At 50.8% G+C, this 27,066-nt stretch overlaps 1 protein-coding gene across 1 annotated transcript; it reads left to right on the forward strand.

Annotated features, from left to right (window-relative positions):
• Positions 1–1,788: 1,788 nt before the first annotated feature.
• SCIMP (SLP adaptor and CSK interacting membrane protein) lies at positions 1,789–22,776 on the forward strand. Its single transcript, XM_062175108.1, has 5 exons — positions 1,789–1,871; positions 14,713–14,836; positions 17,722–17,785; positions 20,018–20,091; positions 22,574–22,776. The coding sequence occupies exons 2-5, from the start codon at positions 14,725–14,727 to the stop codon at positions 22,774–22,776; spliced, it is 453 nt and encodes a 150-aa protein (XP_062031092.1). The 5' UTR covers positions 1,789–1,871; positions 14,713–14,724.
• The last annotated feature ends 4,290 nt before the right edge of the window (positions 22,777–27,066 follow it).

Below are 27,066 nucleotides of genomic sequence, written 5' to 3' on the forward strand. Positions count from 1 at the left end.
CCCAGAGGGCCTGGCAAATCATTCATCGAATGAATGAATGAATGAAACACAAACCAAGGACTCATAGCTTTGTTAGCCTAGGCTTAGATCTATCCACAGAAGCATTTATTCACTTCTCAGAAGATTATTTTGTTTATTTATTTTATCTGAGAGGTAGAGACAGAGAGAGCTCTCAGCGGCTGGTTTGCTCCCCAAATGCCCACAATGGGCAGGGCTGGGTCAGACTGAAACCAGGAGCTGAGGACTTAGTCCAGATCTTTGCTGCTCTCTCCCAGGGTGTGCATTAGCCGGGTACTGGAATCAAGAGCAGGCACTCTGATATGGGATGCAAGCATCTTACCTACAGGGCCAAATGCTTGTCCCAGAAGACAATTTTAAAATTGCTTTTTGGGAAATTTTTTTGAGCAGTTAAACTTTGGGCCTGGTAAGAAAGGGCACAGGCTTTGGCGAATTTACAGACCTGGGTCCAAAGTCCCCTCCCTGGCTGTGAAAACCTGATTCAGTGATGAAAACTTCCTGAGCTTCAGGGGAGTGACAGAGAGGTGAGGGGAGGAGTGTTAGACATGGGTTCCAGGCCAGCATCATGACCAAGTGCCCACAGATGGGACACAGCAATTCAGTGGAATGCTGGAGCTGGCCCAGAAAGGCCCAAGAGAGCCAATCGGTCATGATCCTCTTCTCCCTTGGACACCCTGCTGGCTGTTGTGGGAGCACTCACACCATGGAAATGAGCAAACACTGCAGATCCGCTGTGAGCCAGGTGCTACAGACCCACTAGACCATCCCTGTCCCCATCATCACCACAGCGGTAACAACCCCTTCACTCGCAGCAGGCACAAGGCACACCAGTTGGGGCTGTTTTTATGGAAGTGAGGGTCCATCTCAGAACCAGCCCATTCAACAAAAATAATTCGTTTCTTGGTCTCCCCATTTTCATGGGCTGTGAGCCTGGCTGGGAATTCTGTCTCACAAGTTGACACAGAGTGATCCGACTCAGCTGAAACAGCCTGCATGCAGCCTATCGACACAACCTTAGAAAGAGGAAACCGGCAGGTGCCGCGGCTCACTTGGCTAATCCTCTGCCTGCGGCGCCGGCACTGCGGGTTCTAGTCCCGGTTGGGGCGCCGGATTCTGTCCCGGTTGCTCCTCTTCCAGTCCAGCTCTCTGCTGTGGCCTGGGAGTGCAGTGGAGGATGGCCCAGGTCCTTGGGCCCTGCACCTGCACGGGAGACCAGGAGAAGCACCTGGCTCCTGGCTTCAGATTGGTGCAGCATGCCGGCACCAATGCCATGGCCATAGCAGCCATTTGAGGGGTGAACCAACAGAAAAAAAGGAAGACCTTTCTCCCTGTCTCTCTCACTAACTCTGTCTGTCAAAAAAGAAAGAAAGAGGAAACCTTTCTCTTGTTCCTCTGAGAGTAGTCCTGGGGTTCCCTGGGGGGTTTGCTCATTGTAGATGGCGTGTTTGTCACTCAGGAGCTGGGTTCTTACCCACATCTGTCTCTGAGTGGCAGCCAGGGCCCTGTGAGTCTTCTTGGGGTCCAGGCTGCCGTGTCTGGGCATGCTCAGAGCAGATGCACATCCACACAGTGAAAAAGGCCCCTCCCACACCATCACGGACCTCTGATGGGCCTGGTGGCAGCACTCAGGGCAGTGGGAACATTCTGGTCTGGGGTGGGCAGCTTCCCTGGAAAGGGGAATGACTGCCAGCTGGTGACGCCTGCGTCTCCCCTGTGGGTGGACCAGAAAGGGGAAGTGTGGTCAGGCTGGGCTCACTGGCGCGGGTGAGAAACACCTCTTATCAGCTGCAGCCGAACCGCCACACTCAGGCCGTCTCTACAGCCGCTCACATCTGGACAGCCTCCCCGTTCCGGTAAGCGCCTCGGCTCTCCCAGGCCATTTCCCACTTTCCCCCACCGCAGGCACCTGTTGGCATCAGGGCATGTCCATGGGAGTGATGGCCTGGATGCTAGGCTGGGGGTTGTGGCCTGGGGCCTTGGTACAACTGCTGGGTGGGATCAGAAAAACACTGAGCCTAAAGGTTGCTGCTTTCCCAGTCGCTGGCTGGGTGAGTCGAGGCATCACATCCCCTCTCTGGGGCACTGCGTCTTTGTATCTGTGTCGGGAGCCACGAGAAAGTCAATGAGACGAGGACTGGGAGTGAGGCATGGCAGGTGCACGGTGTCAGCGTCGTTCTCTGGGTACTGACGGTGAGCTCCGACTTGGGACCCTCACAGCACTGTGCTAGGTGTCAGGCTGAGGGTGGAGGCACCGGCGGTGTAACCTGCAGCTCAGAGATGAAGAACTGGGACCCTTCAGGCCTTGATATCTTTGCCACTGCATCTATGGCATTCAGGAATTTAGAAGGCATCCTGCCTTTTAGAGGCCTTGGGTCAAGGAGTGCTGGGCCATTTGCCTTTGCCCTCAGGAAAGTTGGCTCAAGAGGAGACCTGGGTTCAGCTTTCCCATCTCCACTTCCATTCCTTGTCCCTGAGCCACTCCCTGTCCTGGCCCCACTGCATCAGAAGCAGGCATTGCTGGGCCTGAAGAACATGAGACCAGGGAGCTTTTTTTATTTTTAAAAATGTATTGCTTTGGATTATTTTATTTATTTGAGAAGCACAGAGACAGAGAAAGACAGACTGATGATGGAGATCTCACATCCGGTGGTCCACTCTCCAAATGTTTGCAAGAACTGGGGCTGGGTTAGGCCAAAGCCAGGAGTTGAGAACGCCATCTGGGTCTCCCATGTGGGTGGCAGGGACCCACGTTCTTGAGCCATCACCTGTGGTTTCCCAGGGTGCTCCTTAGCACGGAGCTGGAATTGGGAGCGGAGCCCTGCCACTTACTCGGGAGACCTGGATTGAGTTCCAAGCTCCTGGCTTCAGCCTGGCCCGGTCCTGGCTGTTGTGGGTATCTGGGGAGTAAGCAGTGGGTAGGACATCTCTCTATGTTACTGTCTCTGTCTCTTTCTGCCTTCCAAATAAAATGAAAATACGAATTAGGAAAGCTAATGACCAGCAAAGCTAGTGACGAGAGCCCCACACCCTTGATTCCAGCCCAGTGCCCTTCAGTGCTTCACTTGTGTACATGAGCAGGTACCTTTCACCTTGTAAACTTTCATTTCCTACTGAGGATGTTGGGTAAAAATAAAATAGGGAAATGCTGAATAAACGCACAGTCTCACGAACTCCTGGCGAGGGACAACGTGGTATCTGTCAGTGACTCCCCAGAAATGACCTTTGGAGAAGTAAGTTGGGGTGAGACCGTGAGGACTTTTAGCCGTTCCCCCACCCATCCACTCCTCCCTGTGGAAGGACTTGCTCAATCCGTTCCCTGTAAGTCACTCAGAATTGCAACAGGCTCACCGGTGTTCCTGGGCAATGTCTCAGTCAGCTAGAGGAATGTGCAGAACCCCGGGGGAAGCTGGATCCCCACCACCCCCACACTTGCATGGCCTCTGCTTCCCAGACAGCCTCTTGACCCTATTAGTGGCCTCATGGAGGGCAAGGAGCTTGCCCAAGGTCCTGTGTCCAAGGAAACTGGCTTTGGACTTCAGATTGCTGGAGTTTCAGATCCATCATTACAGGGTAAGGCCATCTGTAACAAGGAAAAGGGCCTGGGGCATCACTCAGTCACCCATATATTCACAGACGGGGGTCTCGGGGGACATCCACAGTGTCCCAGGTGACGTTCAAGGATTAGAGACAGAGTGAAGAGACGGGTAAGAGCCTGCTCTCATGGGAGGCCAGCTACGAGCAGGCAGAACAAGCCTCCAGGGACAGCCGTCACTGTCACAGGCTCAGTGTGGGGGAACACATGTCACATGTCGGCCACCTTACACTGCATGGTTAGCAGTGCCCCTTCCTGTGGCTGAGGCGCACTCTTCATGCGGTGGGCAGTGCAGGAGGAAGGGAGGAAGTGCCCTGGGAACGTGGGGCAGGGCAGGGAGGGGTGCGGGAAGGTGGGAGAGGGCTTTGTCACTGCTGGACCACGGTCTTGTCTGCCTCCTGCCTGCCCACCCCGGCCAGCCCCCAGGCCTGGGCTCTGCCTCCCGCCCTGGGAACAACAGAAGCTCTGGGATGTGAGCTTCCTGTCCCCACAGCCCCAGTCCTCGCTGGTCCCACTCTGCGCCTCTCTCACGTCTCCATCCTTGTCCTCTTTGGAGAGCTCACCCTTCCCTAGGGCCCCAGGCTCTTCTTCGCATCTTGCTCTGCCTCTCTCTTCCTTCCCTGTGTTTCATGCTTGTCCTCTCTCCTGGCCCCAGCAGAGCTGAGGAACGCATACAAGTCTCTCATACTGCAGACAGCCAGCCCTTGCTCAGTCTCCTTTCCCAGAATTCAGGCTCCCCTTGCCAGTGGAAAACCCCTCTCCCGTTCCTGACCTCCTCCTCCTCCTCCCCTTCCTCCTCCTCCTCCTCTAGCTGTTCCTCCTTGCCCTCCTCTGCCAGTTCTTCTTCTTTCCTCCCAACTTATACAAGGATCCCTCAGGATTCCATCTCTCCCTCTGACCTTCTCCGAATGCAGGAGATTCAGAGCCTTTCCCGAGGGCAGACGGCCGAGGAGAGAGAGGAGGGAGAACCTGGGGAATGCTGAGCTCCTCAGTGGGGAGCCCTTGCAGGTAGGGAGGTGAACAGGAGGTGCTGGGCCTGCTGGGTCTTGGCCCTGCAGGGACTTCATTCCTGCAGCCCTGTCACATTCAGCTCTTAGCATCCTTCCAGGACATAGGACAAGGGTTTACAGATGACCCTGCTCCTACTGATGCCCCAGAGAAGGAAAACAGGAAGCTACGAATTGTTTCTCTTCCTCCATGGCTACACACCCAGCCAGTGAGTTTAAATGATGGGGAAGTGGGGAGAGCATTGTGCACAGGCTCTCCACTGGGCACTCACTGTTCAAGTAACACTGGGTTCACTTACTGATACACACAACATTGATTACTATTATGATTCTTATTACGACTGCAGGCCTGTAGGAGAAGGGGTAAATCATGCAGAGGCCTAAATCAATCTCCGGGCACAGAGAGAGGTTTGGGAATTTACGGAGTTAGGGTACCTGGGGTGGAACTGGGAGAACGAAAGCGAGAGGACATCATAGGTGCAGAGGAAAGCATGGGAGTCCTCTGGGCATGCGCCTTGACAAATCGTGTCTTGTGTACAGCCTATGTCCAAAGACAGCTGCTGAAATGTCATCGGACCTGTGTATTTAACATTTAATAAACTATAAGGTATCCCTCTGCACAAGCTATAAGGTTGGCAGCAGCCAGTTCGGTCCAGTTTTATCAGGAACCCTGGAAAGACAGCTCAGCTGATTTTTTTTTAAAGCAACTATTATGAGGCTGCAAGTTACTATGCAATAGGTAAGTAGAAACTATTATGGGCTGTATGTTAGGCAGCCATGGGAAGCTTGATGTTGAGCAAGAGGAGGGGAATCCTTTGCTGCCCATGGTTTCAAGAAGAGGGGGATGAGCCCTGCCATGGAGAGGCAGGACCCGGTGTTGGGACTTCAGGCACTGTGACAGGGATGGTATTTGCGTTCAAGGAGTCTTCTTCAGTGACTCTCACTCTATCCAGATCCTGCTGCTGCTGCTGCTGCTGCTGCCTATGATTGTTCTATGGGGGAAGCCTCCAGTTTCCTCATTTGCCCCGACTCGGGCTCTGCAAATTGGCTAAGTGCAGTGCTCCTCTCGAAGGCCTGAGAACAACTAGGGCTGCTGAATTAAAATGCTGATGCCCGATGCCCACATCAGACCTCCAGATCAGAGTGGGGAGTGGAGTGGGGACTCAGGACCTTGTCTTCAAATACTTTTTGATACACTTCCCAGGCAACCAGAATGAGATGTTTGAAAGGCCCTGGCTTAGTGGTCAAAAGTTAAGCCACACAGACCTCGATTTAACTTCTGGTTTCTCTACTTCCTAGATCTGCAACCTTGGGCAAGTTATTGAGCTCTTCTAAATCTATGTTTTCTCATCTATAAGATGGGATAGTGGGGGCAGGCTTGTGGCACAGCAGTTAAGTAGCCACTTGGAATGTCCACATCCCACAGCATTGCTTGGGATTGAGTCTCAGCTCCTCTGCTTCTGATCCAGCTTCCTGCTAATGTGCACCCTGGGAGGCAGCAGGTGATGGCTCAAGTACTTGGGTCCCTGAGACCTGGATTGAGTTCTGGCCCTTGGCTTTGGCCTGACCCAGCCCTGGCTGTTGCAGGCATTTGGGGAGTGAACCAGCAGATGGAAGATCAATCTCCTTCTTGCTCTCTCTCTCTCTCTCTCTACCTGTCTTTGTCTCCCCCCTTTCTTATGATTTTATTTATGTATTTGAGAGGCAGAAGTTACAGACAGAGATGGGGAGAGACAGAGACAGAAAGGTCTTCCATCCACTGGTTCACTCCCCAGATAGCCACAATAGCCAGAGCTGGGCCAAGCTGAAGCCAGGAGCCAGGAGCTTCTTCTGGGTCTCCCATGTTGGTACAGGGTTCTGAGCACTTGGGCCATCCTCCACTGCTTTCCCAGGCCACAAGCAGAGAGCTGAATCAGAAGTGGAGCAGCTGGAACACGAATCGGCACCCATCTGCCTTTCAAATAAAATGAAGATAAATAAGAAAAGTGATAAATGGGATAGTAATAACTGTTACCTACTTTACAGAGCTGAAGCGAACAGAGTAGTCAGAACTCGTGGTAAGTCAGCACATAACGCACGCCAGTTTTCTAAAGTCCATTTTCATATTGAGGTTCTCATTGAGTGGAACAAGTCACAGCAAAAGACTGAGGTCTTGCCAATATTGGAAGTTCTCAACAATGGTTCTGCTTTCAGTTCTGTTATGAACAAAAAAAAATACACCAACATGGTGTCAGTGTGACAAGGTAATCAGGGTAAACAAAGTTTAGGGTCAGCTGAACTTAGCTGGAACTTCATGTTGGTTAATTAGTTGTGTAGCCTTTGGTAAATTTCTTTTTTTTTTTTTTTCAATTATTTATGTATTTGAAAGGCAAAGAGAGACAGAGAAAGAACTATCTGCTTGTTCACTCCCCAGATGCCCACAGCAGTCATGCCAAAGCTGGGAGCCAGAATCTCAACTTGGTTCTCCCATATGGGTGGCCAGGGACTCAACCACTTGAGCTGTCACCATGCCTCCCAAGGTGTGCATTAGCAGGAAACTGCAGTTAGGAGCAGAGCCCAGACTTGAACCCAGGCACTGTGATATGGGACGCAGGTGTCCCAAGCAGCGTCTTAACTGCTGTGCCAAGCACTCACCCCGCTGGCAAATTTCTTAATGTCTCTGAGCTCTATTTCCTCATCTGTAAAATGGAAGCACAGCCAGTTCTCCATACTCACAGGTTCTGCATCTACGGATTTAACCAACCATGGATGGAAATATTTGCCAAAAAAAAGTGTCCGTACTGAATATATACTCTTGTTTCTCATTGTTATTCTTTGAACAATACAGCATAACAACTATTTATGTAGCATTTAATTGTATGAGGTATTATAAGCCATCCAGAGATCACTTTCACGATATACGGGAGGATGTGCGTAGGTTATATTCAAACCAGATCACTTTATAGAAAAGATTAGAGCACCTGCTGGAGCCCCTTGCCTGGAAGGTTATTAGGAGGATGAAATGTTAACATGTGTATCTGTGGTTCTCAACCTTGACCTTCTGCTAGAATCATCTAGAAAACTTTAAAAAAACAAACATGGCCAGACCCCAGCCCAAGCCAGTCAGATCAGAATCTCTGATGCGGTACACACATCTGCAGTTTCTAAAGCTCCCCGGGGGATTCCACACGCAGGCAGGGGTGGAGACTTCCGATATCCTCAAGGTCCTGCCCCAGGGCCTGACACACAAGGGACCTGGTAACCAGTAACTAGAGGATGTCGGGAGAATTCACCTTGCTCTCCCTTCTTCCACTCGTAGTGTCCACCAAATGCTCCCCCAGAACATCAGGGACAGGCCCTGCCGGCTCTCCTGGCAGCTGGGACCCCGACACCTGCACCTGTGGGTGCAGCTCTCCCCTGTGCCCCAGGCCTGGCATTGACCTGTGGCTCTGGGGTTGGAACAACTCTGCTCCCACATCACTCTCCCGGCCTAGACTGATCTTGGGCCCTGACTCTGGCCTCCCAGGGCCCCCCTGTAGACCTCAGTCAGAGTCCTGCCCTGAGAAGCCTCCTGCTTCCTCAGCCTCTTGAAGTCAGTCCTGAGAGACACATCCATATCTTTGGGCTAATTCTCAGCATCCTGTCACATAAGCACTCCTGTGTCCACGCTTCGGCAGCTCTCAGTAGTCCTGCACCCCAACGCCATGCCTGATGGTAAGAGTAGACTCCAGCTTCGACCCCGTTCCGGGGCCTGGCCATCACCTCGCAGCTGCTGGGCTCTGCTCTCTGGCAGAACTCCCTGCCGTCCTCCCTGAAACTAGCCCAGGGGCCTTGAAGACATCCAGCTGGGAACGCCATGTGATTCTCCTGGGACCCCTCTCTCAGCTGTTCTCTCCCCAAAAGACAAGCTCTCCTCTGCTCTGTCGCAAAGGCCATCTCTTAGCAGCCTATGGAGAAGGGGCTGACCACAGCGCTGCTTCTCTGGTCATAGTAAGTGGGGGACTAGACCCTGATCATTCCTTTTGGGGACCCCCCGTGACCTGTCACACTGCCAAATCACTGTCAAATGATGCTCCTTCCAAAGCAAAATACCCTGAGCCCCATTTGACTTTTCCTGCCTGACTCAGCGGCGACATCACCAGCATCAACAGAGAAAGACCCGTGACACAGAGGGAAAGCATTCTCGCCCTCCTTCCTTCCCAGGGGAGCTTGGGCCGGCTGCTTCTCAGTCTCCGCTCGCTGGCAGGAGAACACAGTGGCAGAGAGGATGAAATGAGGTGAGAGACAGGAAAGCGCTTGGAAAACTGCTCAGCGCACTGCGTGTGCTTGAAACATCTGATGGCAAATAAAACCCACTGCATTAGTCAGAACAAAACTTTTTTAAAAAGATTATTCTGAGGGGTTATTTCTTTTTTAAATATTTATTTATTTATTTAGAAAGAGCTACAGAGAGAGACAGACAGACAGAGATAGAGATCTTCCATTTTCTGGTTCACTCCCCAGCGCTGGGCCAAGACAAACCCGGGAGCTTCTTCTAGGTTTCACACGTGGGTGGCAGAGGCCCAAACATCTGGGCCATCTTTTGCTGCTTTTCCCAGGGCATTAGCAGGGAGATGGATCGTAAGTGGAACAATTGGGATATGAACCGGCACCCGTAAGAGATGCCAGTGTCTCAGGTGGCAGCTTTACCCATTAGGCCACAATGCTGGCCCCAATTATTCCGAGTAGTTCTGAAAAGTGACCCCATAGTCTCACTTTTGGCAACATCACTCCATTTCCTCTTTCTCTTTTAAAACATATTTACTTGTTTACTTATATTTGAAGGACAGAGTGACCGAGAAAAAGAGAGAGAGATAGATTTCCCATCCTCTGGTTCACTTCCCAAATGCCTGCAACAGCCGGGATTGGGTCAGGCTGAATCCAGGAACCAGGAATTCAATGTGGGTCTCTCATATGGGTGGCAGAGGCCCAAGTCCTTGAACCACCACCTGCTGCCTCCCAGAACGCACGTTAGCAGGGTACAGGATCAGAAGCAGAGGCAGCACTTGAACTCCAGAACTCGCATATGGGATGTGGGCATCCCAAAAGACGGCTGAACTGCGGCACCACCACACCACCCTCCATTGCCTCTTTCTTTCTCAAGAAACTTGACAAGAATGAAATTCCTTTGGCATTGAAACCAGACTCACGGTTTTTGTTGAAGCTACCCCATACAGTCGATTCAGTCTTCTTTTGATTTCCTCAAAGTAAATGCATTTAGCTCAAAAATCAAGCAATGCAGAGGATTTGTGGGGAAACAAGTCAGCCTCCTGTCTTCCAGCCCAATCTTCCTCCACCCAGTCATGTTCCTTGTATATAACAGCTCTGAACTCTGGTGTCCTGGTGTTTACTTCTGTAGCTCCAAAGTGTAGGTCTGTGTTGCTTTCTGGAGAACTTCTTCAAGAATAAAACAAAAAGACAAAGAGATATAAAATATTAGAGGCAAGACAGTCAAAGAATCAGGAGTCAAACATTTGAATAAGAGAGAAAAGAACTGAGAAAGTGAAGGAAGAAAATTCTATTTTCTATCATCTATACCTTCTTTCCTTCCTTCCTTCCTTCCTTTCTTCCTTCCTTCCTTCCTTCCTTCCTTCCTTCCTTCCTTTTCTCTCCCTCTAGCTTCTTTCTATCTACCTACCTCCTGCCTATCTGGATCCATCCATCCATATTAGCTTTTTCTTTCTTTCTTTCTTTCTTTCTTTCTTTCTTTCTTTCTTTCTTTCTTTCTTTCTTTCTTTCTTCCTTCCTTCCTTCCTTCCTTCCTTCCTTCCTTCTTTCCGTCCTCCCTCCCTCTCTCTCTCTCTTTCTTTCTTTCATTGAGAGGTAGAGTTATAGACAATATGGGGGAGAGACAGAGAGAAAGGTCTTCCATCCACTGGTTCACTCCCTAAATGGACACAACGGCCGGAGCTGAGCCGATCCAAAGCCAGGAGCCAGGAGCTTCTTCCGGGTCTCCCACGTGGGTGCAGGGGCCAAGGACTTGGGCCATCTTCTACTGCTTTCCCAAGCCATAAGCAGAGAGCTAGATCAGAAGAGGAGCAGCCGGGACTAGAACTGGTGCCCATATGGGATGCCGGCACCACAGGCAGAGGATTAACCTGCACCACAGCACTAGCCCCCCATTAGCTTTTTCATCACTATAATGAAATGCCTGTAGCAGGCTACTTATGAATAGAAGAGACTTACTTCATTCACAGTTTTAGAGGCTTAAGGGCGTGGTGCCAACACCCGCACAGCTCCAGTGAGGACCCTCTTGGCTCTTTAACAAGAAGTCAGACAGAAATTGAGTGGAGCCAAGCTCAGGTTTTTCTAACAATCTTCTAGTGAGGGGAGGGGTCCTAGGACAGCTACCTTAAGTCCTCCCGAGGGCAGCACCCACAGCAAGACCTAAAATCTCCCCCTAGGCCATGCCCATCCCAGTACTAGGCCTCTCTGCTCCCAATACTGCCGCCATGGGGACCAAGTCTCCAATCACGATGGACCCTTGGAGGACACCGAAACCATATCCAAACCACGGCACCACATCTGTCTGTCTGTTTGTCTATCTATCTGTCTACCCACTTATCTATATTTCTATCTGGTTCCCCTGAACTAAAGGAGGTGAGAGTCCAATTTATGTTTTCTAAACAAAGGTTCTGACATGTGGCCCCTTCTTATGTCCAATGTCTTTTTGACCTCACTAGGCCCTGCAAACCAAATTTTACAGGCCCTCTAAGTTTTCAGTCTTCATTTTTCTTCCTTTCCCCTGACACTTCGTCTTCTATTACTCTTTTGTGCATACTGAAAAGATGATCTGCAACAAATCTTGGTGTGTGCATGCCTAGGGGGTGGGCTACTCTGGGTAGCTGACAGCTCCCTTAAGAATAAATCTCTTGGGGCCGCCACCTGCAGTGCTGGCATCCCATGTGGGTGCCGGTTTGAGTCCTGGCTGTTTCACTTCTGTCCTGGCTCTCTGCTGTGGCCTGGGAAAGCAGTGGAAGATGGCCCCAGGTCCTTGGGCCCCTCCACCTACATGGGAGACCTGGAGGAGGCTCTTGCCTCCTGGCCTTGGATTGGTGCAGCTCTGGCTGTTGTGGCCATTTGGGGAGTAAACCAGCAGATGCTTCCATCCTCTCTCTCTCTGCCTCTGCCTCTCTGTAACTCTGCCTTTCAAACAAATAAGTCTTAAAAAAAAAAAAGAAGAAGAAGAAGAGATCTCTAGGAGCTGGTGTTATGGCACAGCAGGTTAAATCAGTGCCTGCAACACTGGCATCCCACAGGGGCATTGATTGGTTACTTCACTTCTGATCCAGCTCCATGCTAATACTCATGGGAAAGCAACGGAATATGGTCCAAGGGCTTGAGCCCTTATCACCCACATGGGAGACCTGGATGAAGTTCCAGACTCTTGACTTCAGTCTAGCCCAGCCCCAGCTGTTGTGCCCATTTGAGGGGTAAACCAGTAGACAGAAGATATCTCTCTCTACTACTAATACTGCTGCTGCTACTCCCTCCCTCTCTCTAACTCTGCCATTCAAATACATAAAATAAATATTAAAAAAAAAGAATAGGAGCCAGTGCTGTGGCATGGTAGGCCAAGTCTTCACCTGCAGCACCAGCATCCCATATAGGCACCAGTTCATGTCCCAGCTGCTCCTCTACCAATCCAGCTCTCTGCTATGGCCTGGGAAAGCAGTGGGAGATTGCTTAAGTGCTTGGGCCAATGCACCCACGTGGAAGACCTGGAAAAAGCTCCTGGCTCCTGGCTTCGGATCGGCCCAGCTCCGGCCACTGCAGCCATTTGGGGAGTGAGCCAGCGGGGGGAGGACCTCTCTCTTTGTCTCTTCTCTGTCTGTCTATAACTCTACCTCTCAAATAAATAAATAAAATCTTTAAAAAAAAAAAAAGACTAAATCTCTAGTTCATCAATCATTATGGATAAATCACAGAAGTATCATACAAAACAGAAAAAGTAAGCTGAAGAATGAAGTATACAGAGGGTTCTAGTTATACACAATTGGTTTTGCTCTTTATAACTTATTAGTGACCAAAGAACATTATATTAATCAAGTCAAAGCTTAAGAAATAAAATTTTAAACTGAAAATCCAAATCCACAGACACTATGCCAGTAATACAATCATATTTTTACATTTCCAACCAAGTCAGAAGATCTGTGTAGTAAGAATGGCTTTAGTAGCCGGCGCCGTGGCTTAACAAGCTAATCCTCCACCTTGCGGTGCCAGCACACAGGGTTCTAGTCCCGGTCGGGGCGCCGGATTCTATCCCTGTTGCCCCTCTTCCAGGCCAGCTCTCTGCTATGGCCCGGGAAGGCAGTGGAGGATGGCCCAAGTCCTTGGGCCCTGCACCCGCATGGGAGACCAGGAGAAGCACCTGGCTCCTGCCTTCGGATCAGCGCGGTGCGCCGGGTGCAGTGGCCATTGGAGGGTGAACCAACGGCAAAAAGGAAGACCTTTCTCTCTGTCTCTCTCTCTCACACTGTCCACTCTGCCTGTCAAAAAAAAAAAGAATGGTTTTAGTAACAGCCTAATTCTGCCCTGTTTCTCTGCCACCTTTTACATTGTTGCCATTATTCAAATTCTCTGAAATGGCACTGTGTGAACATGCACCAGTGAGCTCCCGCGGGCTTGAATGGGGACACAGGTGGTTGCCTCTCTGAAGCCAGATCGCCAGGACACCTCCCAGAGATCCCTAAATGGCCATTTTTACTTTAATATCCAAATGAACCAGCAAAGTGCTCCTTCCGTGGATGAAGGGAGCCCAGCCTCAGGGCCTGTGTTGTGGTCCAGTGGGTTGAGCTGCTGCTTGCAATGCCAGCACCCTATATCAGAGTTCTGTTTCAAGGAATCCTAGCTGCTCTGCTTCTGATCCAGCTCCCTGCAAATGGGCCTGGGAAAGCAACAGAGGGCCCAAGTACTTGGGCCCCTTCTACCCACATGGAGGACCCAGATGGAGTTCCTGGCTCCTGGCTTTGGCCTGGCTCATCTCCCGTCATTGTCATTTCTGGCATTTGGAGAGTGAACCAGCCAATGGAAGATCTCTCTCTCTCTCTCTTTCTATCCCTCCCTCCCTCCCTCCTTTCCTCTCTGTCACTCTGCCTTTCAAATAAATAAAATAAATCTAAAAAAAAAAAAAAAAAAAAGAGCCCAGCCTCTTTTCCAGGGCTCCCTGAGCTCATGGGGGCTTTCGTGCATCCTGCAGCCACTCCCCACTGTCACCAGGAGCCCAGCAGCTGGTGTCCTCTCCACCTGCCCATGTGGTGTCCCCATGGCTCAGAAAAGCTCTGTACACACATCATTCCCTGACACAGGATGTGCTCACAGCAGCTCTGGTGTGTTGTGCAGTTTTTACAGAAAGTATGAGGTTGCCAGAAAGTTACAATACAGGCAGGATATTAATTAATACTGAATATCACACATAACCCCCCTACACACGCAGCGCTCATTCTCCGCCACGGAGCCTCTCCCACCACAGTCTGCCTCGGTGCTCTCTCCTTGGTCTCTCCCTCTCTCCCCTTCTCTAATCGGCCAGCCTTCAGCCCCCAGACTCCTGTTACTTTCTTTAGCTTGCTCTGCACCTTTGGCTCTGCCTTTCTGGCCACGCCGCATTCAGAGAGACCCACCAGAGTAGTTTCCTAACTCCTACCTTGAAAAAAAAGCTCTCAGAGCTGTCTTTGCCCTGTTTTGCACTAAGCCTGTCTTAGTGCCCACACGACATAAAAACCATGAATTATGGCCTTGAATGGCACTTCTCCCTCTGCTGCGTATTTTATGTACAAGAAAGAGCAGTGACTACACTGGGCACTTCTAGAGTACCTCAAAGGTACTTTAATCTTCACCAAGCCCTGTAAAATGGCAGATGGTATCACTCCCACATTACAGAGGAAGACACTCTGGGAAGGTTAAGTGACTTGCCTGAGTGGCCTGCTAACGGCTAGGGTTTGACTTGAACCACACTTGTCTGATTCCTAAGCAGACGTCTGCTTCTCTACACAGCACCGAAGACAACTGCTCCCCGCCCCCACCCCTGCCCTTATGCCTTTGACTCACACCTCTTTCCTCCATCTCCATTCTCCCCAGGATCCCACTGCAATGAGTTGGTGGAGGGACAATTTCTGGATCATCTTGGCTGTGGCCATGATCATTGTCTCTGTGAGCCTGGGCCTCATCATGTACTGTATCTACAGGTGTCAACTTAGACAAGGTAATGGCCATCTCGTCTGGGCAGGTGGTGGGAGGGCTGAGGGCATTAGAGCCCCTTTAGAACAGGCAGATTAGTTCTGGGCCTGTATGAGCTAAATTTTGGATAAAGCATCACACATTCTGGGTTTGAGTCCTAGTCCTGCCACGGACTTAAGTCCCTGGTCCTCAGCGCTTCCTCCCATTTGCACAGTAAAGGGAAGGAGGGTGGCTGACCTCCCAGTCCCCTTCCAGTCCTCAGGGTCTGCCTCAGGGCACGGTGGGCTCCAGGGCTTTCTTTTCCTGTGCTGACTGCTGATCACAGCATCCTGTCTCTGGGACTTGAAAGAGAACATGGGGCTACGGAACATCTGGAATTGTCTTGAGGAGTGAAACACGCGCTCAACCAGGGGCCACGGTGTTTGGCCACCTTCTCCATTGGATGATATTCTGTGTGATCCCCACCTTGAACACAGGCTTCTTTGGCATCCTCTGGTCATGAATGATATCATAAATGGGGAAGTAGCACTAACTCCAGATTATTTACAAGTGGCTTTTCCACTTTGCTGTTCATCTCCAGAAACATGGAATACTTGATTCCGTAGTGTGTTGTTTGGAGATTTATTGGGGGATGGGGGGGAAGAGATATCTGGCCTGTGAGCTGTATAAGACCCACAAAATCATTTGGTCTGGCCCTGCCAAGGCAACTGCAGGTAGGACTTCAAAGTCAATAGAAAAGTTCCCCAACCCTGTGTAATGGCCTAAGCCGGGAGTAGGCAGGGGGTGGGGATGGGGGGGTGGGGTGGTTGTACTAAATACACTGAGGGGTACCGCACCTGCCCCTGGGGCACTCCCGGGGCAGGCATCCGTCAGTGGTCAAGCACTGTCCTCCCACTGCATCTGGGCATAGCTCCGAACCTGCCTCAACCAAGGCTGCACAAGAAGTAAACCTTCTTTTGTCGTTCTCCTCAATCTCTTTTTAAACATAAGAAAAGGAAGGTTCAGAGTGGGAAGGAGTCTTACAATGAGGCATTGCAAGAGTTGGTGGCAGAGTTGGGACCACTGAGCTCCCAGTTCAATGCCCACTTCCCCTACCCCTTATTCCTATTTAATTTTCTCTTAGTACAAAAGGCATATTCTAGGGAGCAGGTGTTTAGCCGGGCAGTTAAGATGCCCACATTCTACATCAGAATACCAGGGTTTGATTCCCAACTCCCGCTTCTAACTTTAGCTTCCCATCAATGCAGATCCTGGGAGACAGCAGTGATGGCTCAAGAAATTGGGTACCTGCCGCTCACATGGGAGATCTGGAATGAGTTCCTGCCTCTGAGCTTTGGCCCAGGCCCAGGCCCAGCTAGTGCAGGAACTTTAGGGGCTGGGGGTGGGGCTGAACCAGCAGGTGGGAGCTCTGTGTCTCTTTCTTTCTGCCTGTCAAGTAAATAAAAAAGGTCGGTGCTGCGGCTCACTAGGCTAATCCTCTGCCTGTGGTGCCGGCACCCCGGGGTTCTAGTCCTGGTCAGGGTGCCGGATTCTGTCCCAGTCCAGCTCTCTGCTGTGGCCCTGGAAGGCCCTGGAAGGCAGTGGAGGATGGCCCAGGTGCTTGGGCCCTGCAGCCGCATGGGAGACCAAGAGAAAGCACCTGGCTTCTGGCTTCAGATCGGCACAGCTCTCCGGCCATAGTGGCCATTTGGGGAGTGAACCAACGGCAAAAAGGAAGACCTTTCTCTCTGTCTCTCTCCCTCTCACTGTCTAACTGCCTGTCAAAAAAAAAAAAAAAAGTAAATTAAAAAATCATTTTTTAAAATTATTATTACTATTTATTTATTTTTTTGACAGGCAGAGTGGACAGTGAAAGAGAGAGACAGAGAGAAAGGTCTTCCTTTTTGCCGTTGGTTCACCCCCCAATGGCTGCCGCGGCTGGCGCGCTGCGGCCGGTGCACCACGCTGATCCGATGGCAGGAGCCAGGTGCTTCTCCTGGTCTCCCATGGGGTGCAGGGCCCAAGCACTTGGGCCATCCTCCACTTGCACTCCCGGGCCATAGCAGAGAGCTGGCCTGGAAGAGGGGCAACCGGGATAGAATCCGGCGCCCCAACCGGGACTAGAACCCTGTGTGCCAGTGCCTCAAGGCGGAGGATTAGCCTGTTAAGCCACGGAGCCGGCCCGTAGAATGTATTTTTAAAAATGATTTTTTTGGCCGGCGCCACGGCTCAACAGGCTAATCCTCCGCCTTGCGGCGCTGGCACACTGGGTTCTAGTCCCGGTCGGGGCACCGATTCTGTCCCAGTTGCCCCTCTTCCAGGCCAGCTCTCTGCTATGGCCCGGGAAGGCAGTGGAGGATGGCCCAAGTGCTTGGGCCCTGCACCCGCATGGGAGACCAGAAGAAGCACCTGGCTCCTGGCTTCGGATCAGCATGATGCGCTGGCCGCAGCGGCCATTGGAGGGTGAACCAACAGCAAAAAGGAAGACCTTTCTCTCTGTCTCTTTCTCTCACTATCCACTCTGCCTGTCAAAAAAAAAAAAAAAAAAAAGTATATTCTACGCTCCTAAAGTCCTCTGTCCATTTGCCTTCGGAAGACTTTTCATTCTCAGATATGGTCACAAGTGTGACCCTGGACAAAAACTGGCCTGCCCTCTTTTATCTTGAACCAATCCTAATAATAAGTAGGTTATAATTAACACCAACTTAATACTGAGGAGATAAACATGGTGTCCAGGTGGTTGCTGCCCTCCCTGGGGCCGGGTGCTCAGATTCTAGCTCTGTCACTTACTAGCTCTGTGTTCCAAGTCTGTTTTCTCCCGGCAATTCTTTCAAATGTCCTGGACCTGCCTGGTTTCTAAGGACTTCTCAATTCTCAAATCACATGTTGCGCTAATTCCTCCTAAATGAATGTGTGTTTCCCTCCGCATAGGCAAGAAATGGGAAGTTGTCAGGCCCTTGAAACAAAACCGAAGAGATGAAGAAAAGACATATGAGTAAGTGTGTGTGTGGAGGGGGGAATCCCTCTACCTCTTTAATTCTGAGAACCCCTTGTTTACTTCCACCCTCGCCCCTCCTGTACTGCACTGGGGTGACTGCGATGCCCACTCTTCTTGTGCAGCTGGAGAAATGCTGGGTCTCGGGGTGTTGGGGGTACAGGGCAGCACTGTTCTACACAGCGGCCCTCATCTCATCTATCTAGACGGAGGTCCCAGGTTAGGCTCTGTGTCCTGGCCCACCACCCAGTCTGTCTTTTTTTTTTTTTTTTTTGGATGGATTAAAACTACAGTCCTCCAAATGCTGTTGTGCTACACAAAAAATAGGCCATTTCTTTGCCTTGGTACTGTGTGCTGTATCAGGGGTGTTACGATTGCTAGCCGTGTCGGAGCTCCCCAAGGCCACACTCGGGCTCGATGATCCCCTAGAAGGACTCACGGGACCCAGAAAAACTCACAGTTAGGTTTAAATACAGCAAGAGGATGCAGGTTAAAATCAGCAAAGGCAAAGGCACGCAGGATGATTCAAGGAGAAGCCAGCTGCAAGCTCCCGGGAGTCTCCGCGGGCAGTGATGTGTGAAGCGCTGCAGACCAGGGTCACTCATCTGAGCCTTGGTGTCCAGGGCTTATTGAGGGACAGCCGTGGAGGCACGGAGCACCCAGAGACTGGCCTTTACTGCTCACTCTCCGATCCCTGCAGGGGTCAGCTGATCCAGCCTGGCCCAAGGCCCCAGTGCTATATCAGGAAGACTATCCCAAGAGCTCACAAGAGACCTCCCAGGAGCCAGGCGAGAGCCATCCTTGTTTTAGAACACATGACTCTTGAAAGCATAATCTATAATTTTCTAAAATGGCTTTTTACTGGGGCCCAGCCCATAAAACCCTTTCCCCACCAATTCTGATCCTCTCGAGGGGTAAGATAAATGTGCCAGGTGGCTGGATGACCAGAATGCCACCTGGATGAGGATAAAACTGATATTGCCGTTGAGACTTCCTACTGAAGTACAACATGAACACAGGAAAGCACACGTGGAAAGCGCACATCCCCACGGATCTCTGCACACTGAACAGACCCCGGTAGCTAGCACCCAGACCAAGAAACGGTGTCACCAACACCTCAGATGCCTCGCTCAGCCATCACACCCCAAGGGAACCACCATCTGTACCAGCATCAAGCTTATCTTTTCTTGTTTCAATGATTTCGTGAACGAAATTATACAGTGTCTATTATTTGGCATTTGTCTTCTCTTGCTCAATATTATTTTTTTAATTAATTTTTTTTTATTTTTTGACAGGCAAAGTAGGTAGTGAGAGAGAAAGAGACAGAGAGAAAGGTCTTCCTTTTTGCCGTTGGTTCACCCTCCAATGGCCACTGTGGCTGGCATATCTCGCTGATCCGAAGCCAGGAGCCAGGTGCTTCTCCTGGTCTCCCATGGGGTGCAGGGCCCAAGCACTTGGGCCATCCTCCAATGCCTTCCAGGGCCATAGCAGATAGCTGGCCTGGAAGAGGGGCAACCGGGATAGAATCCGGCACCCCAACCGGGACTAGAACCCGGTGTGCCGGCGCCGCAAGGTGGAGGATTAGCCTGTTAAGCCACGGCGCCGGCCGCTCAATATTATTTTTATGAGATGCCTTGTGGCAGCTGTCGATTATTCATTCCCACCACTATGGTGGGGAGCCTCCCGCTGCTACCTGCTGGGCATTTGGGTAATGTGATGGCTAATTTTACATGTTTCTGTTTCTCTGGAGAACCCAGACAACACAAGGAGCGTCCAGTTTGGGGCTGTTATGAATCGTGCTGATATTAACATTCTACTGCGTGTCTTGTGGTAAACACAGGCAAGCATCTTGGTGGGGCATAAACCCTGTAGTGGGACCGCTGTCTCGGGGGGAGTGCACACGTAGCGTTAGGAGTTCGTCTGTTTTAGAAATCAAAATACACAAGGTGTCTTCCTCCCTGTCCTGAGCCAGCTCAGGTGAACACAGGAAGGCGTGCTCCCAGCTCTAAGCTACCGCACTTCAGCCATTCCTTAACCCGAAGCAAACCGTTCCTTTAGGTGCCAGTTATGAAGGGAAAGCAGGACCCAGGAAGGCAAGGGAATGCTTCCAATCTGTATGGGCCAAAATCTGAATGTGCGACCCACTCACTTTCCTTGACATCTTCTTTTCAATCCTCGGACAGTAGGCATGGGCCAGACCAAACACTGATTCCTCGCTTTCTTTGTCCCCAGGAATGTTTTTAATCAGTCATCAGCTGAATTACCCCCTCTGCCGCCCAGGGATTTGCCTTCTCTTGGGGACTCCTGTAAGTATATTTTGCTGATAAGAGCTTCATTCAGGGTAGGATAATGAATTTATCTGGGTCTCTTAGCTTGGGCTGCCATAACAAAAATATGGTAGACTGTGAACAGAAATCTTTCTCCCAGGTCTGGCTGTTGTAAGCCTGAGGTCAGGTGCCAGGCAGTTCAGGTTCCAGTGAACGTTCTCTTCTGGGCTTGCAGAATGCTGCCTTCTTGCTGTGTCCTCCCGTGGCCCTTCCTCGGTGCAGTCGAGCTGGGGAAGAGAGCGGGAGAGCCAGCTCCCGAGGTCTCTTCTGACAAGGACACTAATCTTGCTAACTCAGGGCCCCACCTTATGATTAAATACAGCCACACTGGGGGTTAGGGCTAAACACATGAATTTAGTGAGGACACATTCAGTCCACAGCACTAGGATTTGTAGACACAGGAATACATAAGTTTAAAAGGAATATGTAAGTTAACAAGGGCCAGCAAAGCACTGGTATTTGGCCTAGCGGTTAAGATGCCCACATCCCACATCCAAGTACCTGGGTTCCACACCCAGCTCAAGCCCCAAACCCCAGCCCCCTGAGGATCCTGGGAGGCATCAGTGATGGCTCAAGTAATTGGGAGACCTGGATTGGGTTTCCAGGTCCCAGCTTCATCCCAGCCATTGTGGGCATTTAGGGAATGAACCAGTGGGTGGGAGCTCCATGACACACACACTCTCTCTTTGACTCTCAAATACATAAATAGTAAGTGTGGAGGGAAAAAATACCAAAGCTCCCAGTATCCTGATGTGAATATGCAAATTCATGTTCAAATCCCAGCTGGAAACATGAGTGAAAAGGAACTTGGGGTTGTCCCTGGGTCTCACACACTTCCTGTCAGAAAAGTCTGCGTGGGTCCCCTGACTTCAGCTCTTCACTAGCCGGCTTTGCCCCATCCTTCGGGGTTCTGCTCAAAAGTCACCACCTCCAGAGGCCCTCCTTGACCTATCTAAAATAGTCCTGCTACTTTCTGTTGTAAAATTTGTGGCAGTTCCCCAAAACTGCCTTATTTAGTTATTGCCTATTTGTCTAGGACCTATCTCTTCCACTATAATCTCCAGGAAATTATATATCTTCCATATATATCTAATAATATATCTAATATATCTAATAATAATATAATATATATTATATATAATCCTATATCTTCCATATAATCTCCAGGAAAACAGGAAGCTTTATTTCTTATTCACGGCTATCTACCCACCAGGACAGTGCCTGGAGCTCCCTAGATACTTAGTGAAGAAGTTCTGATTGAATGGATAAACAACCCTATTGGCCAACACTTACAGAGCAAACACCGTGTCGGTACCCTGCTAGGCACTCTACAAGCACTGTCTCAGTCATCCTCCCCGTGACGCTACAGAGCAGGTGCACTGCCCATTGTCAGAGGAACACACTGAGGTAGGGAGAAGTCAGATGACCCATCTGTGGTCACAGAGCCAGTGATTGCTGGAGTCTGACCATGAACTCATCCTAACTGCACGGTTCAGCAGGGAATAACAAGGCAGTGGTTTTGAGATTGTGGTACAGGCAATTTCCACACACATCCAAGGTGCAGCTGAGCTGTTCTGTGTCTCTCCTTTTGCTCTAGGTCTGTTCTGTACTAATCCCACTTCCTGAAGCCACCTCTGGTCCTTCTTTCTTAGCAGATAGATTTGTACATAAGCAACTATGGAAAGTGCTGGAAAACAGCATACATCATCAGGAGGGATGTGCCAAAAAAGGAAATGGTTTGTACTGCTTCCTTGTGAGAGAGTTAGGAGCTGTAGTCACAACAGTGCTCATCTGGCTACCGGCTCTGGTCTGTTTCTTTTTTTTTTATTTTATTTTATTTTATTTTTGACAGGCAGAGTGGACAGTGAGAGACAGAGACAGAGAGAAAGGTCTTCCTTTTGCCGTTGGTTCACCCTCCAATGGCCGCCGCGGTAGCGCGCTGCGGCCAGCGCACCGCGCCGATCCGATGGCAGGAGCCAGGTGCTTCTCCTGGTCTCCCATGGGGTGCAGGGCCCAAGGGCTTGGGCCATCCTCCACTGCCCTCCCGGGCCACAGCAGAGAGCTGGCCTGGAAGAGGGGCAACCGGGACAGAATCCGGAGCCCCGACCGGGACTAGAACCCGGTGTGCCGGCGCCGCTAGGCGGAGGATTAGCCTATTGAGCCGCGGCACCGGCCTGGTCTGTTTCTTTTCTACGCTTTTGCTTCATGGTTTTGGTGCAGCGCAGCCATAGGCAGAGAGACTTGGAGTCCGAGTGTATGACCAATATGCATATTTGATGTTTATTCACTTGGGTGATCCTGAGAGCCACGACACATCTGTGCCTGAGTTTGTAAATGGGGATCTGGTCCCCCAGAACCTGGGAAGATCACCAAAACCCATGAAAATCTGGTTGAGCCATTCGGTCAAAAATACATCCACAGACAACAGCTTTGCACGTAAGGAACTTGCTGTGTGTTCCAGCCCCACAGGAAACCCCAAGTCTGCCGCCGCCTACATACTCACTGGTGAACAACGTGAGAAACAAGACAAGCACTTCCAGCTACGTGGAGCCTGAAAGTGACTATGACGACATAGAAATCCCCGCAAATACAGAAGGCCATCATTTAAAAACAACTTTTCCTTCAAATTGGGAAGCCAAACAGGGCTCCCACCGCTTATTTTAAAACCACTGAGAGTGGCTGAATTGCACTGGGCATTGGGGTCCGGACGGCTGTGATCAGGGGACAGACGCCACTGCTTGACCCTGGGAATAAGAGCCTTCAAGCTCCTGGGTGGAAAAGTTCCCAGTGGGAGGCACGATGCTTTCACCTGTGAGACACGTCACATTTCTCCAGCATGCTTTTCCCTGCCGTTCCTTGGTTTCTGTGTTTCTAAGTGATGTTACATGGCAGTGTTTGTGCAGAGCCTCCTGGACTCCTGCCCCAGCAGGCCCTTGCTCTGTGCACCAGTCTCACGTCTTTCTGCCCCACCCACTGAACAACACAGCTGAGCACTCTTGCATGCAAGTTACCACCTCAGGCCTTGTGAGTCTGCAAGGGTTTTTTATTCTTGAGGCCCTCCCCAACCACATAGACCCCAAACCCAGCGCTTCGTATGTTATAGGCGAATGTGACCATCCAGATTCAAGTTTTCACCTAGGTTTTTTCCCCATGCCTACAGGTGACACTACAACAATCAACAAAGACAGAAGTTACCTCCTGGTTTATTCCTAGAGGTGTCATTTTGCAGTAGGTGTATTGAAGGGGCTACAGGAAAAGTAGGTTGACCCAGGAAAGAAAGGGACCAGGTCACAATGGCCTAAACAAATGAGGGCTCAGGAGGCTTGCTGCCCTCTGTCCAAAAAAAATTTTTTTTGACAGGCAGAGTTAGACAGTGAGAGAGAGAGACAGAGAGAAAGGTCTTCTTCTGTTGGTTCACCCCGCAAATGGCCGCCACGGCTGGCGTGCTGCGCCAATCCGAAGCCAGGAACCAGGTGCTTCTCCTGGTCTCCCATGGGGTGCAGGACCCAAGCACTTGGGCCATCCTCCACTGCCCTCCCGGGCCACAGCAGAGAGCTGGCCTGGAAGAGGGGCAACCGGGACAGAATCCAGCGCCCCAACCGGGACTAGAACCTGGTGTGCCGGCGCCGCAAGGCAGAGGATTAGCCAAGTGAGCCGCGGCGCCGGCCAGGTCCACAATTTTTGCTATTGCTTCCCTCCCCCAACACAGAGTTCTGTGCAAACAGCCTCAGCCCTGGGTGAGGGAGGCAGAAAGCCAGGTGAGAGGCACTGCAGTGAACGAGATGCCAAGGAAGTTGGCTGCTGCCTTGTCCAACAAGCCCCCCCGAGCTGCCGGGGTCACTGTTGCCCATGCCGATTTTAAAGGCTCTTAGACCTCGTCAGGCTCCTTCAGGTTGATCTGCTAGAGCCCTAGGACTGGACCCAGCCTAACCAGACTCACAAGATGCTGATTTGTAAGCAATCCTCAGGAATTCAGCTATCAAGCCAGCCTGCAGCGAGAGCACCGTGGGCCTGACAAGGCCTGGGAGTGACTGTTGGACTGCGCTTCCCCTTAAGCAGTGGGGAAGTGTGCTCCTGCCACAGTCAAGCTTTGGCCCTCAGCGACTGGCACAGAGGGGATGTCTTCCTCCCTGGATCTCCCTTTCCACCCTCCACCGAGCCTTCCACCTTGCTGCTAACACCTCCTTGCTACAGGCCGGTGGTTCTCCAACAATGGCCCTGTGGAATTCTGGTGTTGTACAAGCCAAAGAAAAGACCTCCCCCACCCAATACAGAACAAAAATAAGCCAAAGGATAGAAATACATCAAGTATCTGTGTTCCTCTTATAAATTTTCTGTAAACCCTCTGCATCTATTTAACTATGAAGAACGTTAAAGGAAAATACCAAACATTAACTTGTCCTTGGTCTCTGGGGCCCCACCCTCTCCTGGGTCTCCTCTTCCCTGTCTGGACTGACATGGCCTCGTCCGTGGTCTGCCCTCTCAGCCTGAAACATCGTCTCTGTGCAGGTCCTCCGTGGGGTTCTGTTCGCGTCCCTGTTCTCATCTCACTCTGAATACTCACGTGTGAATTCAACAATGCCCATGGGCCCAGCAGCCCCTGCCATTCTGATAACCTCCAAATCACAGGCTTCAGGTGAACTCTTATTCCCCAGTTCCAGACCCGTCTGGCAAGTCCATATGACTGCCCCACAGGTCCCTCAAGTGCAACATATGCCAAAGAAACTGACCACCTACTTCTTGTGCTCTACTCTCTTCTTCGTCCGGAAGTCAGAAACTAGCATCCTTCTTGCCCAGTGTTCCCACCTGTTGTGCCCCCCCACCCTGCCAGCCCCTCTCCCATCAGCCCATGTGTCCCCAGCACTAGGCTGAGGTCAAGCCATTGCCTTGGTTGCCGAGAGAACTTCAACAGCCTCTTAACTGGTCTCCTGCCTCTGGCTGCTCACCCTTCAGATAACTTTCTACAGGGAAGCCAGTTATTTGCTCAAAGGAACATCTGTCCATCTCAGTGCCTTGATTAAATTTCCTCTCATTAACCTTAGAAGAAGTCCAAACTCCTTGGCATGGTTTACAAGACTGGTCATCTTTTACCAAAACCGTCCCCCCACCACTTTGCAGTCTTCAGTCTGCCCAGATGTTTTGACTTGGCCATCTGAGATGACCTTTGCTGAGGTCTATGCAGCCCCTGTCCTGTGTTCAGCCCTGTCCCCTCTGTATGGAACACTCTTCCCCACCTGCAGCTCCTTCCCATCTCACTCAGGGATCCTCTCACCCCTGCAGATGCAGACTGGGTGGTCTTCTCTCACAGCATCAGCACTTGTACAGAGCTGCTCACTTGCTGCTCCCCCCGGAGACCTAATGCACCTGAGAGCAGGGACTGTGTCTTTCTTTCCTCTGCTGGTTTCCCTGTTCTTAGAGGAGTGTGCAGGCTTGTGCAGATGCCCAATACACTCTCTGAATGATCAATCAAACTGAACAATGGAGGCACTCCTCTGTGCTCTCACAGCAGCCTGTATTGGCCCAATGGAAACACTTCTCCCTTTGCATTATAATTATCTGGTTACTTCAAGTCCTCCTTTCTAATCTGTGGGCTCCTTTGGGGGCATGTGTAATTTAGTTGAGATTTTATGCTGGACAAACATAATAAAGCCACACCTTCTAAGATAACAGAACTAAATACATCAAGATTTCATAGGATTTTTTTTTGGGGGGGGGGACATGCAGAGTGGACAGAGAGAGAGAGAGAGAGAGAGAGAGAGAGAAAGGTCTTCCTTTTGCCTTTGGTTCACCCTCCAATGGCTGCCGAGGCCGGCGCACTGCAGCCAGCACACCGCGCTGATCCGAAGCCAGGAGCCAGGTGCTTCTCCTGGTCTCCCATGCAGGTGCAGGGCCTAAGGACTTGGGCCATCCTCCACCGCACTCCTGGGCCACAGCAGAGAGCTGGCCTGGAAGAGGGGCAACCGGAACAGAATCCGGTGCCCCGACAGGGACTAGAACCTGGTGTGCCGGCGCCGCTAGGCAGAGGATTAGCCTGTTGAGCCACGGCACCGGCCCGATTTCATAGGACTTTTTCATGTATCTAGCCCCACAGAAAACCCCAAGTTATTCCACCAGCTGTATACTCATGCATACAATTAGGAATAAGAAGGCAGGGGACCGCCTGCAGCAGCGACATCCCATGTGGGCACTGATTCTAGTCCCAGCTGCTCCACTTCCAATCCAGCTTCCTGTTAATGTGCTTGACAAAGCAGCAGAGGATGGCCCAAGTACTAGGGGCCCTGCACCCACATGGGAGACCAGAATGGAGTTTCTGGCCTCAGTCTGGCCCAGACCTGGCTGTTGCAGGCATTTGGGAGGTGAACCAGGAAACGGAAAACTCTGCGTTGTGGGTCTCCTCTCTTCTGCTGCTCTTTCAAATAAATAAATCTTTTAAAAACTCACATGTGTCAGGATTGCTTCAGGCTGCAAGAAACAGACTATCCAACCAAAGATAACTTGCAGAATAAGGAGCTTATGACCACACAAAAAAAGTCTAGAGACAAGCATGCCAGCAGTTCTGTGACTTACAAGTGTGGGCTGACTTTGATTCTCTTAGTGGCATAAGCCTGTGCATGAGAGCTGAGCCCTCCTCATCTATTCACCTCCAAAGGCCTCCCCTCTTTTTTATTTTTAAAGATATATTTATCTATTTATTTACTTGGTTATTTATTTGAAAAGACAGAGTTTGAGAGAGGAAGAGACACAGAAAGAATGAGACAACTTCCACCAGCTGTTTCACTCCCCACATGGTCACAATGACTGGGGCTGGGCCAAGCCAAAGCCAGGAGCCTGGAACTCCATCTGGATCTCTCATGTGGGAGGCAGGAGCCCAAGCACTTGGACCATCTTTTCCTGCTTTCCCAGGGGCATTAGCAGGGAGCTGGGTCAGAAGTAGAGCAGTCGGGACTTGAACCA

Source organism: Lepus europaeus, chromosome 18 (assembly GCF_033115175.1).
Source record: "Lepus europaeus isolate LE1 chromosome 18, mLepTim1.pri, whole genome shotgun sequence".
Classification (NCBI taxonomy): Eukaryota; Metazoa; Chordata; class Mammalia; order Lagomorpha; family Leporidae; genus Lepus; species Lepus europaeus.